The following is a 20,056-nucleotide window of genomic DNA, read 5'->3' as shown; positions in this document are numbered from 1 at the left end:
TAAAGTTACTTTTTTCAGAAGAATAAGCTTTCAGACACTCATTGCTAAAAATTAATAGAGGATATTTTTTAAAGCTATTCATCCTTCCTAGTATTATCTAATAGCATTTACTATGTGATGCAATAACAGCAGGACTTGGCTCCATTCTGATAATAATTTAGTTTCTGTGTAATATTAACACACAGCCAGTCAGTATGCTTTGCTGAATCATGGCTTTAAAGCAGAATTATAAAATGTGCCAAGTCATTTCCATTAAAACTCTGCAAGGTTACTGCACTGGTGGTTATTAACATCTGTGCCAACCTTTGAAACATCTTAGATTGTATTTGTTGATTTTATTGGAAAGAAAATGAATCTGTTTTACTGTTCTCTTTGGGTGTTTGCTGGACTGGGCACAATAGTTAACTTTGGAGATGCTAACTTTTTGAAGGAACTGGCACACCTCTTGTTCAGGAGCACAAAGTGTCTTCTGAGTTTCTGTGTGAAGAGAATTCACAGGTTTGGAAGCAGTCACCAGTTCGATTTTACAGCTTCCTGTTAATAATAAACCTAGCTGGATAAAAACTTTTTTCAGTTAAAAAAAAAAAAAAAAAGCTGTACAAACAGGTCCTTTTCTGTGATAACTATGCTAATAAAGTCATTGCCATCCACCTCCAAGTACTCTGCACTTGACTCCTTGTTTGCTTTTGACTTTGAAAGGTACTGTGCTTTAGTAATACAAATATACTTGCTAAAGAATGGAGTCCACTGAGTTGCTGTTGTGGGATTTTTTTTGTGTGTGTACTAGGCTGAAAGATAAACATGCTTTTGCTCTGGTTTGGCTTCACTGGTTTACAGCAAGGTAAGTTCCACAGTGCAAGGCTGGGCATGCAGTGAGCCTGTCTTATATTACCTTTGTGGCATTTCAGCTGCAGTATACTCTTACATGTCTGAGAGGGGCAAATAACTCTGTTGTAGGTGACTTACCTCTTTAATTAAGGATCCCATGTAAAGGGCACTGAGTGGAGTTTGTTCTGCTGGTTTGACAACCACCGTGTTTCCACAACAAAGGGCAGGGGCAATCTTCCAGATGAACATAACCAATGGGAAGTTCCACTGAAAGATAGACGAAAGAGTGTATCCTATTTCTAATACATCACCAAAATACCTCAGCTTTTTCTATTATTATAGTGCAAATTTTCAACTGGGTGGCTGAACTTTTTGTTGAAGTCCTTTCAGAATGAAGATGTTTTGAAAAAAATTGGCAAACCATGTAATACAAAGACTGGGGATTTTTGTGTGTAAGTCCAGGGGATCCAAGGTTTTAGTTACAAGCTCAAGAGACAATGAGTGTACTCCTTTAACAAAGTATTACAGGCAGTTGTTGGATTAGTGGTGCAGTTGGGATTTTTGCTATCTTAAATGGTCACATCCATCATCAATTTAGTTTTCTAAGGGAGAAAATGTAATGGGACATAGTGTTGCACCTGCCCTCTCCCCTGGAGGTTTCGCTGGCAGCTGTTTGTTGTGGGCTGTTCAGACAGACTGAGGAGCAGCTAAATGCTTTGGTTCCCATGTTCTGCAGTGTGAGGGACAACATGACCAGGGGAAAACAGCTTTGAGAATATTTACAATAGTTTGGGTAGCATTGAGGCCGTGAGCCTCAGCTCAATAGACACCTTTCTGAAATGGGGAAAAAGGCAGTTAAGTTTTAATCTTAAATTGTATTACAATCAGAAGGGCTAGGAGGAACATACATGCAACACTTCTTTTTGTCTCTCCTTGTCTCTTGCTTGACTCACCTCAGCCTCAAAAATAATGGGAGCATAAATAATATAAAGTGAGGGATTAAAGGGTTTTCTGCATATTCATTGTTAAAAGTGGAGCTGCATAAATGAAAGGAAATGGAAAGGATGAGCTATCAAAAGTGGTTTGCAACATACACACAGTCCTCACAGTTTTGGTTTATACAGAAACATTCAATTTGTTGGTTCATATTTCAACAGAGAGAAAATGAAGATATATTCAGAAATACTTAACATTTTTTAAGGGAAGTCAGTGTTTGTTCTAACTGCTGCTTGGACTTCCAGGAGATAATTATATTTTAAATGGCCACATCTAGTATTTCTAGCTCTTTAGCACAGCTTGACTGAGTGTTTTACTTGAAATGTCTTGTATCTGACATACAAGAGGATCTAAACCAGCAGTTTCCCAAGCTCTCCTAGAGACTGGACACAAACATATTCAAGCAATGTTCTCCAAATCAATACGGCGTTCTGAAGATAAAGCAAATTTTCAAGATCAGCTTAAAGACATCGGGAACATGAGCAGGACCCACCCATCTGAGCAGACCTTATGGACAAGATGACTTTTTAAGAATCTGTTGAGTTGTCAAGCAGATCAGCTGAGGCTGCTCATAATTACCCTGTGTGAGGGGTGGGTGGATTAGGAGAGCCTAGTGCATACAACTATTTTCACAGACACCCACCAAAACTATATGGACTTCAAAAATAAATTTAGCACTTGAGATCCTCAAATCTTTAGAAGGATCAGACTCAGGTAAGCCTTTTGAAACTTCAGTTAAAACGAGCAAGTTCAAAACTGGGAATTTAGGTGTGCCAGACAGGAGCTTTATTAGACATGTTTGTGTTGTAACTTGTGCCACCATCATGGTGAATGATTCTTAGCCATAAACAAAGATCCAGCAAATCTAAATGTCTAAATGCTCTGTGGAGCAGAACAGATATTCTAGGTCTAAGAGAACTTATTGTTTATAGCCTCATAGGCATAAACATTAGACTGTAAATATTACACTGTCCTACATGTTTACTTTTAATTCTTTCAGTTTCAACAAAACACAATTCCATCTTTAAAATTATTAAATTTAAATAAACCATACTTTTCAGATTTATTTTCTCTCCATATACAGGAGGAGAGGGACAAGGTTGGACCAAAGCGACTCATCACAAACTGATGAATCAGAATGACAGTACTCAGGATGGTAACCTGAGGGATAGGACCTGAAAATTTGTGGTTGGTAATGTTTCACAAATGCACTTGCACAGGCAAAATTTCTAAAGCATTTCTCTTTGTAACAAGGAACATTTGTGTTTACATAAATGGTTCCAACTTACTGGAATAATTTGGCCACACACCCCAATAGGCTCATGTCTTGTAAATGTAAAAAAGTTTCCATCTAAGGGAAAAAAAAATAAATCAGGCATTCAGATTAAACATTTGTGAGAAATAGTTAAATCAGAAAGATGATAAAGTAGGGTACCAAACTTAGCTGCATACAATTTTACTTATAAATGATATTTTCAAAATCTTAACTATGCGAAAAGCCATAAAGTACATCTGGATTCAATGTCTACTTTCTTCATAGCTCCAAGGTTTGATTTTTCCAGTCTGACTGTCTTTTTACAGTGACAACCCTGCTTCTCAATATGGTATGCACAGCCAATAAGAAATAAGCATTTCTCATTTCTTTTTTCTTTTATCACCTTTTTTTTTCTTTAAAAAAAATTCTCTTTTAAATCCTAGGTACATATCAGACATTTTTTAATATTAGATCTTAGCTTAAATCAAATCCATTAAATATAAAATTCTCTTTGATTCAAATAAATATGTGTTCCATTAAACCTAGTATAGAGATCTACATGAGGCAAAAAAGTTGGAAGTATTTATCACTCTAGTTTTCCTTAATTCCTTCTTTATTACCTTTTCCTTAATTCCTTCTTTATTACCATTCTTTTCTTTGTCTTTCTGAGAGAAGGTAGCTAGAGAGACAATATTTTCATAGAGCTGCTTAATGGGAAAGGGAATAGAATGAAATTCAGCAAATGCTGTTTCCTCATTCCTATCTCTTAGTACTCTTCCTAATACATTATCCAATCACTGAAGTAAATATTTCTGCTTTGTGCTAATCTTTGCTTAAATATGTAGGCACCCAGGTCTCACTGCTGTAGTCTTGTATAAACTATACATTGCTGTGGAAAAGTAGCCTACCGCATTTCTTAGTTGTACATACAGGTTAAATGTTTTTGGTCCATAAACAATAGTTGTTAGTAGTGTATAGAACAAGAAATAAATGTGAAGACCTACACTAAATGTTTAAACTGAGAACTATGATAAATCTTTAATAACCTGTCTTAGAAACTTTCTAAAATATTTTCCATTTGAGATACTTTCTGTGTTGCACAACTTTTAGGTAGAAGTCGGTTATTTACAGCTCGTGTTGGCCTCAGTTCTGTAGTTTTGTTATCTCGGAACTACTCACCCATTGGAACAGTATGCCCATGGATTTTATCAGCCCAGCCTGCACAGTAGCGTAAAGTTTTGATACAGGCTCCCAAATCCATTAGATAGGCTGTGGAAAAGAGCTTCCCACCATCAATCGTTTCCATTGTCTGCAGACAACAGCAATTGAAAAGTTAATACCAAATACTGATAATGGTGCTTTTGCTTGTCCTTTGTAATTTAGCCTTTGGTAGTTCACTTTGAGGATTTCAGCTTCAGCAAAAGCATTTAGATTAACTCCCCCCCAAAGAACACATTTTGAAAAACTGAATGTAGCAATTTACAAGTGAGAAAATTTCATGATGGCTTATTTGTATTGAGCTATGCAGATAGTGTAATTATGATGCATTTGTAATGGTAAGATTTGCTCAAAAAATATCTCCCATATGAATCAGTAAGACAGCTCTACTTTATGTCAAATATTCTGCAATCACAGATCAAGGGATCAGGCAGGAGACAATGCAAATAACTGAGGCACATAAAATGAGTGGATTTCCTCAAGTATCAGCAAGGCTCAAGTCTTGTAAAAAATAGCCTAAATACACTTTGAGTATTTGATGTGCAAAGGAAGGATATGAGACATCTAGAATTCTTAAGTGAGAAAAATTCATTGTAAAAATACATGCTTATAGAGAAGAGAGTCCCTAAATAAGGTTGCTTTCCAGCCAAATCTAAGGAATGTCGTTTGGATTAATTTCCATTGGATTAATTTCCACTGGGAAAACTACTGGGACATAAAGACCATGAGCAGTTCTTAAACAGTGTCAACGTATTTCTGACACTTCAAGAATATTTTTCTCAAGCTTTCCAAAACAGAAAGATTGAGGGCCTTCAACTTTATGAACAATCCTGTTATGACATTCAGCAGTAAGAGCACAAAATATAGCTTTAAGATCTAAACTATAATTCCAAGATGTAATCAGATTGGCATTCTTTAGCATTTCAGGTTGGTTGAACAGACTGATCCCCCAAGAAATTTTTCATCAAAAACTCCCCTGTGAAGTCCACATTTTTAGTTGACTCGGCACAATTCAGATATCTTGCTTGGGAAGACAACAACAAACAGAGAAGACAGAAATGCTTGATGGCTCTTAGCAACAAGAACAACCTAAGATGTTCACCAAGATGGCTCTTAGCTTTCAACATCACAACAGATTGAATCCTAAGCAACACCATTTTCAGTGGCTCTTTCACTACCTTGCTTTGACTCTTTGAGTCATTGAAAGCAAGCCTATTAATTGGTCTGCTGCATCTTATCAATAAATAAAGCACTGAAATGGAATAATTTTTCATCCAGGTCAAATGTTTGAACATGGGTAAATGATCCTGCAATGAGCTTTGGACATCTATTTTGATCTCTAGCATGCAGGAGTGTGTATTACTCTATGGTACAAATTTTACAGGTAGGATAAATTGTGAGTGGAGAAAATTTCTCTTCATCAAAGTCTGGAAAGCACTTTACTCATACACACCTTTTCTGAAAAGGGAAATAGTTATAAGGTGACTAAGTTGTAGGAAATGTAAATAAGGCAGTAAAATAGAGACTTGGGAGGGACCTCAGACAAAAGCAATTCTTTCATATTATGCAAAATGGCAAATGTAAACAAAAACTAATTCAATGTTTCATCTTTCCTGTGGAAAAAAGATTGTATCTTCATCCTCTGCGTTTGTAATGTCTTAGACTGTATAATAAAAAAACAAAGTCCAGCTCATTCAATTATTTAATGTACAAGAGGGCATAGTGCTCTATTTACAATGTAGCTCTTAAAATTTTGTCTCTCGCAATTCAAATGTAGCATTTTAAAGGACATAAGTTCTAGTCACAGAAAGTTTCTCCTGAGAAACTCTACTACAGTCATAAGGATATATAATGGGCAACAGATGTTTTGCAGATTTTACATATCTGAAGGTTTAAATTTTATGAGCTTATCTACAGTGTGTTTTATGGCTAATGGCTAAATACTTCAAACTATAACTAGATCAGTGTGAGTGGTGATCCTGTATGTTGGATACTCCTCCTTCTCTAAATTTTTATGCTGTTTGCAGAAAACCAGGATTAATCTTCACCACAAGCAATTATCCCACCTAAATTTTAATTACAGAATGTGCTTGAAATAGGAGAGCAATCACCTTAATAGTAGTGCCATACATGGAGCCTAAAAACAGGAGGAAAGGAAACTATCCTTTATCAAACTGGTGGTGTGTTTCTATTTTACACGTAATTGCTTGCCTTAGTGTTCAATCTGTAGGTGAAAGCATTACAACTTATGTGTCTTCTGTTAAATGTGGTAAAATACCCAATATACAGTGGAGTTTGTAAAGAAAGGACATAATTCCTCACCACTCATGTTATTGTTCTTTTCAAAATAATCCAATGCTGCCTTTGGTTCTGGTTAAGCTTTATCATTGCTTACTAGTTGCAAGCTGGAGTTAACGGAGGACCGGTGATAAGAAAATAGAGAGTCATGAAATTCAAAATTTCTCACAGTTCTGACTTGTATAAACATGGAGTCAGGCTTTGAGTTTAGGCCTTGATTCAAGCTTTGATTCGAGTTTAGGCTTTGATTCAGACTTTGGTTTAGACAAGCATTAACCAAGTGATCAATGCTAGTGTGCCCTTAAAAATTAGTTATTGAAATTACTGCAGTTGTAGGTAGCTTAAGCATCACTTTAAAGCTAACCAAATACTCAATACTTTGAGTACATCAGAGTGCAGGCCAGCTTAGTGAAGTCCACTGGCTACAGAGAGGAAAACCAACGACTGAGACAGCCTAGCTTTCCAAAGAGCAGCAATGTTAAACTTGCTTGTATCTTTCTTTAAAAATCAGGACTTTTCCCCTTTGTCCTTCAGTTCATGTGCCATACTCACAGCTAAAATCAGACGATCTCTTTCAACCAAGTCAGCTAGTTTATTCAAGAGCCTTCCTCTCTCTGAAGCATCCATCGTGCGCCAGGTTGATCCGAGCTCAAAAGCCTTTCTCGCTGCTTTAACTGCCTTGTCTACATCTGCCTGTGGGGAAAACAAAAGCACTAACATCATCAATAACTGGTTCTGTCATACGCCTTTTTTGCTGTTAAATGTGAAAAAGTTTAGCATAAGTTTAACAAAAAGTTTCACAAAAAGTTTAATCAACACCAATCTAATGAAAATTAGTATCAGTAATGTTAGCTACATGGGTTATTTTCTTTCAAATGCTGCTGTTGCTATTTCAGCACTGTAAAATTCTATGAGAAACAGATGGGTTCTCAAAGTTTCCAAACTAAAAATACATAAAAGAATTCTATTTTTAAAAATCAGACTTTTAAGCCCTTTCTATACACCAAGCAGTTACTTTGATAATACAATTTAATCTCTTTTATTTACAAAGAGATGCCTGAGTCTGCAAGGTAAATGTTTAATTATTCATCATCTGAAAGCATTTTATGGTGCAATGAAGACCAGGTTAGAAAAGCCTGTTCCTTAGGATGTTTCACAAAATGAATGCAAACTTATTATTAAGGAAGACAAACCAATACATTTATTTTTGAAAGTATTAAGAAATATTTATGTATAAAATTACTTTAAAAATTAAAAATAAACCAGGTTTAAAAAGCTAAGCCTTTATGTTTTGAAGTCTAAGGACTGTTTTTGCATGTACCAGCTAATTTGTCGGTCCATTAAGGTTTTTTATTGCATATTTTGTTATTTATCATTTGGTTTTCACTATAGAAGAAAAATATACAATGAAACTATTCTGTTCAAAGGGTGTTTCAGGATTTCAGGAAAAACAATTACAATTTTTTGAAAAAAGTCTTTTTGTGCTTGCCATCCTTCTGTATTTAAAAATACAGAATTTTTTATTTTTTTTTGTTTGGTTGAAAACAAAAACATAATGAAAACTGTGACATAAATAGAGGTTTATTCTATTTTTTTGTCAGAAACAGAAAATTTAAAAAAAAAAAAGAAAATCATATATGCCAAATTTCTGAGAGAAATTTGCATGCAATGTTTGAAGGATGTCTTTCAAACATTTTCTGTTTGCTAATATCTCCTTCAGGAAAATCATTATCAAGGTTGACAAAGTCAGTGAATTCAACTAAGTCAACTCTATAGTCAATTGCTTTAAACATGAACCAGACCTTGAATCTGTAACTGATGTTGGTGTCTATCAACTAATTTTAAGAAGCTGTGAGTGGGGTGTGTTAGTGGCTAGGAAAGCCCAGCACAGACCTGTGATGCAGAAGGCCACAGAACTTCCAAAACTTTTTTCCAGGCAATTGGGAAAAGATAGGAAGGAACTATATGAATAGCATAGCCATTACTACAGAGTAATACTGACCAGTCATCTACATCACCTACACCAGGTAGCTGAAATCTACCAAATTAAGAATTATTTTTCTTCAGAATCTGTCAGCATGTTGTCAAGCACCTCATCACTATCTGTGATCCTTATCATAAATTTTCTACATCTCTGCAATAGGATTCTAGCACTGTGGCTTGGTCTTAACTGGAAAAAGAGAAGGAATAAAATGTCATATGAGTATAAGCGATGTAAATTAAAACTACGTTGTCTTCTTTCTACTAGAACTGCAGAAATAATTATAACAGAGAAAAAATAGTATAAGAGTAATATAGGCTGTGAATAAAAAGTAATAAAACAGATTGTTCTTTATTTGATTGTATGAAATTTAATTTCATTACTTACATCTACACTATGAGTATAAAGACTCCTTTCTGGTCCAGTTTAGATTATTTTACAGAAGTACTTTTAGTTTGCATATGCTGACCATTTGGTGAGCTGTTTTACTATTACTAGGGGCCTTTAGGATTAGGAATGTAGCTTGAAAGAGCCATCAAACTGGAAGAAAACAGTTCCCACCCACCTATATGTCTGTTCTTTGTAATCTTCTCTTGTTTTTTTAAAATACCACTGCAAGGCAGTGGACAGCCCTTTGTCAACCCTATTGTATGCACAAATTAAATTCCTAAAATCTCTTGGCTCGTTATCTGAAGTCTAGCCTCTGCCATATTAGGTTCATAATGGCTGTGTAATTTACTAGATCTGCACAATTCACTAGGCAATTTAGTTAATAGCAGTTGTCATTACATATTAGTTTGCAAAGTTATTGAAGAGAAAGCAAACTTGTGCATTGAATAGTATTACCTCTTTGTTCAATGAGTTTTTGGAGAGCCTGTAAGGAAAGAAAGCTACAAAAATTTGGAATGGTAACTGAACAGTTGCAGGTTATGAGTAATTTAATTTGGGGATGATAAATTATGAGTGTCTCAACACTATAGATAGCTGATATTAAAAAACTTTGAAAAAATTCAGGTTTTAAAATTTTTTAAGATTATTTCACTCCAGGTGAAATAATTAAAAGTCAGATTTTCTCAGCAATGTTTCTCTAAGAAAATGTTTAAAATGTGTCTTCATTATGACCTTAGTAGTTTGTGGTAACTATCACTCAAGTACTAGACAACTACAGAGACAAAGATTATTAGGAGAGTCATCATGAGATTACAAACCAGAGTAAGAAAATTTTAATGAGAAGATTATTCTTAGTGTCTTTCTCAAAAGAGAATTTTGTTTCAGTGTGAATTTCTGCACAGTAAATTAAAAAAAAATCTGAAAAAGCACATGCTTATTATATTGACAATAATTTTTTGGTTAACTTATAACACAGACAAAAGTTTTACATTAGTTCTACTGGATAAAAAGGTGTTTAGCATTTTGATGTTAAACTTAAAAAATGCTTATTATACAAAACATTCTAGAGATGCATATTTCTTGATTAAAATGAATTTTTTTGAGAAATGGGGATAATTTTTCACCTTTGGATACAAGATTGATTTTGAAGTGGAAACATAGAAAATGAAATATGTGCAAGAACCAAACCAGTAATTATAAAACCTGCTTTATTTCCAGCTACAATCATCTTGTGAACTGGAAATAAAATATTCCCATCTTGTATTTACTTTATAAGAATATTGTGAAGTAAATATTTATACTTAAATATACATATATATATATAAATATATAAAAGAACTGTCTTTGGACAGCACTTTTAATGCTGTTGAGCACTTTGCCTGTCCTATTTAAAAAAACAACCACCTTCCTTACATTTAAACTATATAGTAGCATAGCAAATCCTGTTTGTAAGAAAAACACACAATATAACAAAAATACAGAGATTAGGTCTTGGTTTTCCTTATCTGTTTGGTTACATGGCATCTATCTGAAACTTTCCACTACAGAATATCATAAATATATTTAAAAAAATGTTTCTTTACAGTCTTTAACAATTTTTTTAGTCATCTTCTTCATTGATTCAACATGCTTTAAGGATGTCAATTTTGGTGGAATTGGTGACTATTTGATAAGCTACCTTCAGCTTCAAAAAAATTTTTAGGACTACGTTCCAATATGTTTTTCACAAAATAAAATATTTGAAGGAGACAGTTCTGAGAACACATTTAGCTAAAAATACTCACAGTAGTGATCATCTTCACAAAATTTTTAGGAAATGATAAGTATTTGTCCTTTTTATATTTTCTATAAGGAGAAACCTTATATAAATATGCAATGAACAAGATTGTATTATTTTGTAATGAAGAAAACAGAAAAAATAAAATAAAATCCTGACTAAATTTTTAGATATCAATGAACACAGATAAGAAAAAGAATCAATCATATTAGTAGAACAAATCAGAAAAAAGTATTCCTTCAGAACAGTTCTCATATGAGGCTAAGGTAAAGCAGCTTTTCTGTGTCTCTACGGAAAAATGTTATGGCTTATTAAAAAGGGTTTGTGAAAGTAGGTACACAGGATGAAGAAGGTACATCTGAGGTGATGTTTTGCATGCCTTCCTTCTTTTAAGTTACACTGAAATTAAAGTTACAGTTAAGAGCAAGAAAGAAAACCCTACCTTGTCACCTTCTTCAACCTCACAGATTTTCTCTTCAGTTGCAGGGTTAAAGACTGCAAATTTTTTACCTTGGACTGAATCATGCCATTCATTGTTTATAAATATCTGCAGGGGAAGAAATCATGCAACAATATTAGTAACACATATATGGTTGTTGTCTTTTATATGCTTTAGTGAATAAACTTACCTCTCATAGCTGAGAGCTGCCAGATTGATAGATGTCTGAACTAAAACTGGATAGATGCTGCTACATTATTCTGAAGAGATGAGGAATCACATATACACTTAACCAGGATCAGATTTTTAAAATTGACTACCTTTGGAGAGGCAAACTTTCTCTACATTGCATTTTTATTGTTTCATGTCATAAAAATATGCTATTGTAAAGGGGTCCTTCCTCTCTGTGAAGTACAAGGGAGGTACAGCCCTATATGACCTATGAAAAATTACATGAGTTTCTCCTGCTCACAGGGTTGGTAAGAGTGAAGGGCTCTTCTGTTACACAGCCTGAGAGAAGTAAATCCAGTCCTTGGATTTAGTAGTTATAATTTAGTAATTAGTAATATAGTATACTGCATTAAGAATATCTCAGAGACAACTGTTGTATTTAGCTTTGCTGTGATTTATTTTCATTCTCTCTTGCCAAATTAAGAAAATCCCAGCCAAAACCAAACCAAACCAAAGCCCCCAAACAAACAAAACCAATAGCAGGGTTTTTGAAATTGAATCTGAGACTGAACAAAAAGCCCTGTCATAGTCAATTGAATGAGTTAAAGAATCATGGAATGGAGAAGGCTGAAAGGGACCACAGTAGGGTCATATGGTCCAATCTCAGTGCTCAAGTGGGGACATAGTAGATCACATTGCAAGAATTGCACCCAGATGGTTCTGTGTGCTTAGGACATGCATAAGAACCTCTGAAATTTGAGGTGTACTTGTCTCTGTTCACAAATGCAAGACAGAGCCTGGGTTTTACCTGTGGGTGCACAACTTCTGTACTATGTTAAAGCTTGCCATCTCTGGGCCAGTGCTGGCAAAGTGGTCAAAGTGGTTTTAATTTTTTTTTATTTGCAGTTGTAAGTTAACCTTGAAGCAGAAAAGGAATACTCATTGAAAAGACCTGATAAATGCAGAGCTGTTGAAAAGGGGAGGATAAGTTGCTAATAAGTGTTTTGTATGCTGCTTCTTGAAGTGGACATCATAAGGTATACAGTCCAAAGCTAACAGCACCTGTCCTTTTCTGCCTGAACCTCTGTCATGTCTGAGTTCAGGTCAGTGCTGAAATGGGTGTGCCATCCTAAGTCATCCTCCCAGTACCTTGAGCCCACCCTCCTGATGCTGGTGAGCTGGTGGGCTGGTGCCCTCCCTTCTCACTCTCTTCCTGTGCCATTGCATTCTAGGTCTGCCAGATCTCAGGTAGGTCTACCTGAGATCTACAGATCTCCGTGGTACTCACCTGTAAGGACATGTTTTTTTACTCTAGAGTCGAGGCATCTTGCCCCACAGTCAGTCACTGGAGTCTAGCAGTGATACCAGCTAGCACTCTCCATTAGGACAAAGAACCTGGTGCTGCTGCTTAGGGTAGCAGGAACTTCGAAAGAGCAAATCAGAAAAGTTTTCTGCATAGTATTAAAACTTGTAGAGTAGTTGCTAATAGTTGGTGAATAGTTTATTAATAACCATCAAGATTGATTAAATTAATATCTCTAAATGGATATGGCAACAATATCTTAATATATTAATATATTCCTGTATGATATTAATATAGTTCTGTATGTTTCTGCTTGTCTTTATGCAGGCAACTCATACAGTGCCATTGTCATCTCTGACTATCAGAACTGACCAGCAAACTCCTGAATTAACAAAAGCTGTTGGTAAAATAAATATCTAAGTACATGGAAATTTCTGATAGGTGGTGAAGAAGCAAGTTTTAAGAATATCCCCATAAAATTGCAATTGTGGTGAAAGGACGAAGACAGCAGTTAAATGGTTAATATGAAAAAAGCTATTGCCAAGAAAAGAGACAAAGTAAAAGGTAAATATTAACATAACACTGCTATGATGTTACAGTATGCCAAATTCATATCTGTCTGTGAAAGGAATAATAGAAAAACATAGCATTTTTTGAAATATTTAAAGTGCTTGTTTAAATACTACATTTATTGCACCAATCAATATCACCCATAATATTAGTTTAGAATATATTTCTTATTAATGTTTCTAATACCATTCTTGTTTAAAACATAACTTCATTATATTAAATATATATACAATATTGCATCAGAGTTGCATAAATCAAACTACACAGATGTCTTTCATAAGCAGCCTTGCAGAATGGGGTTAAGACAGGAAAGAAAAAGTCTAAACTCTCATGTAAGCTGCATGAATACATTTCAGGCAGCTCTACTTATTAACGTGCATGCAGCCATGCTCGTAAAATGCTGTGGAGTGTTTGCTACAAACAGGACATGGATGTCTAAATCCAGGCAACTCTGAAGCACCAGCTAACAGCAGCCTCTAGCAACAGCCCTGACCTGCTGAGGAAAACAATGCTTGGGATCATCTTGCAGTAGGTTACAGTGTTTTGTCAGTGAGTCAGAACTCTGCTGACAGCCCTTCAGGCACAAATGAAAAGGACCTACCCCTCTGTGGCAAGTGCTGTGCAGGAGGCTGTCTGTGGCGACTGACTCTGGCCCACGAGGTTTAGGGCCACAAATGTATTTTGCAAAGATTTGGAAATATTACAATGTTTTGTGACTGTTACTTCGCTGGAATTTTAGGAGAGAAGATTTTTTTATTTCAACAACCCCAAGAGTGAATGACTGTTCAGATTTCTTCGCAGTAGAACTGGAAATACAGATTTCCAGTAGATGAGATTGTACACTGTTAGAGCTTAGTATTTTAAATAAAGCACAGACAACATCAGTCAAAAACCCTCAAATGTTTTTATTCCTCAATGTCATAGGGGAATAAAATCTTACATTTCTGAAACGATTGATTTCAGTTCAAATGATGTAATACAATCCATTTGGTGTTTAAGTAACTTTCGAGACTACAGTATTTCTGTCCTTGTTAACACAGTTGATTTCTTCACTCAGATGACCTGAGCAGAGAATGGACACACAAGACCTGAACTTTGCCTTTTTCTCTGACTTCCCAGTGGCTTTTTCTCCTTCAGTTCTGGAGTACTTTGAGTGAATTGTGAATTAATTTTGAAGTTTCTGCTAGATGGGAAGTGCCATATCTCTGCCTGTACTGCATGAGGGAAGAAAGAATTTACCTCTGTACAGACAACCAACACCATAGTTCTGCTGAAAGAAATTTCTTGGTCTTTACATTAGGTGTCATCATCTTATAAAATACAACTTTTTGCTTAATCTTCCTTAGAATAAGGATTGCCTTTTTTTGTGGGCTCTATATCATGCAGTCTGTACAGGATTTCAGGCTTCAGTGCCGCTGTAAAATAACTTAAAAGTACAGCTTAAAAAGAAAATTTCTGCTGTTGCATTGATCCCATATTCAGCATCTTTCTATAAACTCACTGTTTTTTAGGGAGGAATTTTTATATAATTCACTAATATTGATTTACATTGTAATTCATAGAGAGATGTAGTCAAGAAAGATAATGGAACTAACTAAAAGGTGGATGTTCCCTAACTTAGCTGTTAAGGACAGCTTTTTAAACATGGAACTATAGGTCTAAGCTATCTTCTGTTTAGATATCAAAAACTCTTCCAAACTTTAAGTATGAAAAAAACCAAAACTTCCTCCCACCTTAAATCTGCCCCTGGCTATAGCAAAATTTTTCTTGACAATGCTCTTCAAATGAGCCCAGTTCAAATGAACAAAAGAGTTTCCTGTTTTGCATAGATGAAAGTGATCACCAGATTTGAACCCTTGCTCATCTGGCTGCTCTCAAGCATTCTTGTGTGGACTATGAAGCAGGGAATTACACAAACAGTACATTTTTACAGGCCAGGAGCAATGAGGAGACACCAGGGCTGAGGATGGACAGCTGCTGGAGGCAGCTCAGCATCGCTTGTGTGGTGTGGTGCACAGTGCTGAATAACTGTTGTACCTGTTCAGTCCTGATTATATTGATTGTGACAGCCATTCAGGTATTTTTGAGTACTATAACTCACCAAAAATTTACTTGGCAGTAAATTTTATAGATACATCCAAGCCTTTAAGTTTTGTAGCCCAAGAGGAGGCCCATTTCAAGTGCTATAAGTTCAAATTTACCAGTCTCAAACTATATAATGGAATCTCACTATGTTCTTTGAGCAGCAAAATTAAAATATGTGGCATTTCTTAAGGTACTACCAAAGAATGAATATTTAAGCTTTAAACAAATATGTCAATACAGATGCTGCTGTGAAATCTCTTTCTTTTATTCCCCTCAGGTTTTTCCTAACAAGAATTTTATATTTGGTTAATATTTCATGCAACTTTTTTTTCCCTCTCTTGAAATATGCTATTATTGATTTAGGAATTACATTTTAATGCTGCAATGAACTAATAACTAGAGAACATATTCGTTCTATTAAATATTATGTAATTTTCCTAATTTTCCACTAAGTCACTCTGTGTCCACAAAGTGAGCTGATCTTAGAAAGAGTAAGTTTCTATAATACCTTTCTAGCTTATTACCTTTCCCCAGATATTCCAATTACATTTTTTTAGCTTTTATGCCTAGCCTTTGTTCTTGAAGCTAGTGGCTGCAGCATTTTAATGTTCAACCATAATTTTTCTTTACTCAGAGTGTCTTACCCTTCCACACTTCCTGATATTCCACATGTAACTTAGCAAGAGAATGTTCAGCCCTCTTTTCCCCCTGATGTAATTTGACAACCTAATAATTAACTAATCTGAGTTTCTCTGATTAAAGGAGTACTACAGGGTTTAGTGAATGTGAAAGCATCATGACAGAAAGCATTTGTCAAACAATCATTGTCTAATTCCTCAGTGTTGACTAGGTAAAATATTTACCAACACATTTTTAGCTAGCTACCAATACTCATTGAGTTAATGGAAATATCTTTAAAGGAGGTTCATACATGAAATGAATACCAGATTACTTTATGGTTCAAAATCCAGGCAAATTTCAGTGTTTAAAATACATTTGATTTGATGCCTGAAAGTCAAATTTCATGAAGAGTGTTATTATGCATAAGTATTTTATTCTGAAATATAGCTATATCAATCTCATTTAGTTAAGTGACCCCTGTGAAAAGCCACAAATGATCCCAATCATAGAAAATAAAATATAGAGACTGTTAAATAAAGAGAGTCCTTGGAACATCTCCTGCAGAGCTCTCTTCAGGTCCTTTTGTGTTGACTGTTGGTATGATGCAATGGTAGAAAAAAGAGAAATTGGAGGTTATGACTGGTTCTAGATGATTTAGAGAGAAAGGTTAATACATCAGCAGTAAGTAGTGCTTCCCTCATCTTGATCCTTCCAGTGTTGCTGATCACCTACATCCCATGTTCTAACTTGTATGGGACAGAAGAGGAATGGGATGCATAAGAACACAAGAGTGCAAAGGCCTTATTAAACTGGGGGATGAGTGTTGCATATGGGGTGACATTTCTATTTTCCCAACTCCCTTGTCCCTCAGCACACTGCTGGGGCTTCAGAAAAATCCCATGTGATATTTGAAAGAGGAGGAAAGCTTTGCAAATATCAAGCCTCCACAGACATGTGCTAGATCTTGTAAATAAATGCATTGCATGTCTACAGAGTTAGAATATGCAGCTTTTAAGGAAATGCCAGCTATTGTCAAGGCAAAAGAGACATTTATTATGTGACACTCTCCTTGACTGCACATTACAAACTAGACTTTTCAGTAATGTCTTGTGGTTGCATTTTTTGTACTAATAGAATTGATTTTTAATAATTAAATATTTTAGAAGAATGGAAATATTTACAGGAATTTGTGTCTTGCATATTCAGTTACATCAGTTGGTGTTTTTCTCATATTAGTTGTTTTCTACTGGAAAACTAAAAAAAAATCAGAGTAAAATAATTTTTTTTTGCGACAGGAAGAGCAGTAGCAGACTATCGCATGGCAGAACTACATATCTTTCTGTTAAATATTTACAAAGTAAGATCCTGTGTGATTTATTCAAGAAAGACATGTAGTGGAACATGGTTAAGTTTTTTCCATTAGTAAAAAAGTATAGCATGAAATTTAAAAGACCTAATTTGGATGAATACCTGCTTTAGGAAATGAAACTAAACAGTGGTTCTAGAAAATAAAATTATTTCCCTTGCAATGGTACCAAGAAAAATAAAAGAACAGTAACCAAAAAACTCCAGAATTAAGAGGTCCCTTCTGATCAATTCAAACCTGCATGTTTCAGAGGGCAAAGTTTCTGGAAACACTTTTTCAAAGTTCTAGCAGATATCTGTGTGTTACCATACAATATTATGATATACAACCAGCAAAAGAGTCTTTTAAAGCTGAAAACATAAGTCTGGATCCAGACTTTCTTTATCTGTATGTTTCCTACTCTATATGGAAAGAATTTTCTGTTTCAAGAAGTTTATGGTAATGTTGCATAGTTAGATTGGTAGACTATATCTAGTTATAAGCTGCTTGTTTACCTGAAAAACAAATTCAGAACCAGATTCATTTTCTCTAATGTAAATACGTGACCAGAATTAATTTTATTTTAGTTTCATTTTCACACATCCCTTTCCATGTAAGTTTATCTGGTATAATTATTTGAATCTGATTATAACAAAATGCAATATGCTAATATTTTAATTTGCTATTTTAATTCATTTTAATAATAATTAAAAAAAAAGTAGAAACATTTCCTTCTTTGCTCCATTTATACTTTTTGAAAACTTATAATTGATGAAAATTTGCTTCAGGAGAGAAACAACACCCACACCAAGTGAAATATGGAACTATTCTATCATGCATGCACATATAGGTGCTTTAAATTAGGTTAAAAGGATCATCGAACATCACTTGCTAACATGTGTAAAATCAGAATTCAGCCAGAATAAACAATTTAAGCATTGATTTACAGTGGCTTCCATAGTTCATATAAAGTTAAAATCAGCACATCCTCCTGTCTGAAGTGAATGCATAAGGAAGATTAGGAAAAGCAAGTGTTACTAACCTTGGTATACTTAATTTTCAGATCTTTTAATGGTTCTGGCAGGGCTGGCATAACTGGAGCAGGATTGCCATCTGAGCCTTGCTTCTTCATGTTTTCAGCTGAGAAGTTTGAAGACGTTCCTGAAACACAGGTGAGAAAAGGTATAAAGGGAATACAGTGATTTTTGCCCTGACTGAGCTCTTGGCTTTATTTGTGCTTTTTTATCTGAACCAGCCGTGGTATATTTGCATACGGGAATATGATTGGATGAAAGAATTCATCGCGAAGAGAAAATGACACTACTTATTTTTATGACCAAAAGCTACAGCCTTTCCAGTGAGCTGAGACCTCGAGGAAGCACATGCTGCTGAAACAATCTGCCTAGGCAGACACCACAGATTCCTTACTGGGGAACAGAGTTTAAGGCCATTTCATCTTACCTGTAAAATTGCTTTCTCTCAGCAGGCAGGTACCCAGAGCCTAGGGGAACTTCCTCACGTACTTGAAGGCAATTCTGAAGGTAAAGACACACTTGTTAGCTCTGAAAACAAACCAGCCCCTTCTTACTAGAAGGTTAATGAGAATAATTACCAGAGTAAGAAAACATTCATTAAGAAAAAAGCCACCTTGGGTTACATTTTAATATGGTCAGAGTACATTAGAAGTACTGTAATTAATGCTTGTTTAAGGAAAGATGATAAAAAAAATAAGGACAGAAAATCCTTCATGTGTTTTTCATGAAATGTGAAGGTGGAAAAAAATGATCAATCCAGAAAAAAATTCTCTGTGGGTAGAACTAAGCAAAAACTGTTGTTTTATTTTTCTTCTAGACAGCACCACAAATTTAAGGACAATGTTTTTAACACAGTGCCCTTTGGAATACCTAAGTCCAAAACAAATTGTTCAATAGATTAGAATTTTCTACCCTGGATGGAACTCATTTTTCTGTTTTGATTATTCAAAGAAAATCATATATCTTGCACAGGCAAATAATTTTATAAGATACAAGAAACTCCTTTTTTTTCAAGTTCTGCCTTTTCTGTTTAGTGATCTCACAGAACCTGTTTTTATATGCTGGGCTTCTGATTAATGCACAGTGGATCCATGCCATAGAAATTGAATAAAATTATCTTATTGCTTTCACTGAGGCTACATAAATGCTTGGAGAATTCACTGCTCACAGTTATTTCACATGTCAGGCATCATCTAAACCATCTGTCAATGAAGGACTTTTAACTGATGGATGAGGTAGGACATATCATGAGCTTACCATGCATTAATTCTGTTTCACGTGGTTTCCGAATTAAAGTTCATGCCATAATTGCTATTGGTGATTTTTGTGTTTGGACACATGGTTTTAGCAACAGTTTCTGAAATTTAGCTAAGTTTAAGTTATTTCCAGATAACAGAGAATTCTACTGTCACAGTAGTCATCTCTCAGTGAGACGTAAAGAGATGTGTGGACTGAAACAAGTTTCAGCCATTCACCTTATCCTGTGAATGAAGAGCACCCATTCCCATTGCTAAAAACACTGTGATAATGAAGGTTACCTGCTCACTTATCTACTTTTGGATGAATCTGTCAGCTTTTCTGCCTTTTCTGTCTGGCTGAAGGCATCTGAACACAGAACAGTATGTTTGAAAGAATTTGAGCAGCATTCTCAAACTTTAATATTTTGGGTTACAGTGTTTGTCTGCCTTAGAGAATCATGTCTCATGTAGAAAACAGAATATCTAAATAGGGTTTGTTTATTTTTA

The 20,056-nt window shown here is 35.0% G+C and overlaps 1 protein-coding gene across 1 annotated transcript in view; it reads right to left on the bottom strand.

Moving 5' to 3' along the window:
• The window catches only part of ALDH1A1 (aldehyde dehydrogenase 1 family member A1), a 30,683-nt gene extending 11,927 nt beyond the window's left edge, over positions 1-18,756 (bottom strand). Inside the window, exons 1-7 of the mRNA XM_015652293.2 lie at positions 18,739-18,756; positions 18,320-18,438; positions 11,186-11,290; positions 7,148-7,288; positions 4,259-4,388; positions 3,114-3,175; positions 967-1,095 (exon numbers count right to left, since the gene is read on the bottom strand). Of these exons, the coding sequence (XP_015507779.1) occupies positions 967-1,095; positions 3,114-3,175; positions 4,259-4,388; positions 7,148-7,288; positions 11,186-11,290; positions 18,320-18,409 (657 nt within the window). The 5' untranslated portion in view covers positions 18,410-18,438; positions 18,739-18,756. The remainder of the gene's footprint in view (positions 1-966; positions 1,096-3,113; positions 3,176-4,258; positions 4,389-7,147; positions 7,289-11,185; positions 11,291-18,319; positions 18,439-18,738) is intronic.
• Between the last annotated feature and the right edge of the window lie 1,300 nt (positions 18,757-20,056).

The sequence above is a fragment of the Parus major genome, chromosome Z (genome assembly GCF_001522545.3).
Source record: "Parus major isolate Abel chromosome Z, Parus_major1.1, whole genome shotgun sequence".
Taxonomy (NCBI): domain Eukaryota; kingdom Metazoa; phylum Chordata; class Aves; order Passeriformes; family Paridae; genus Parus; species Parus major.
The sequence above is the reverse complement of the archived record's forward strand: the minus strand, read 5'-3'. Positions and strand labels throughout refer to the sequence as shown.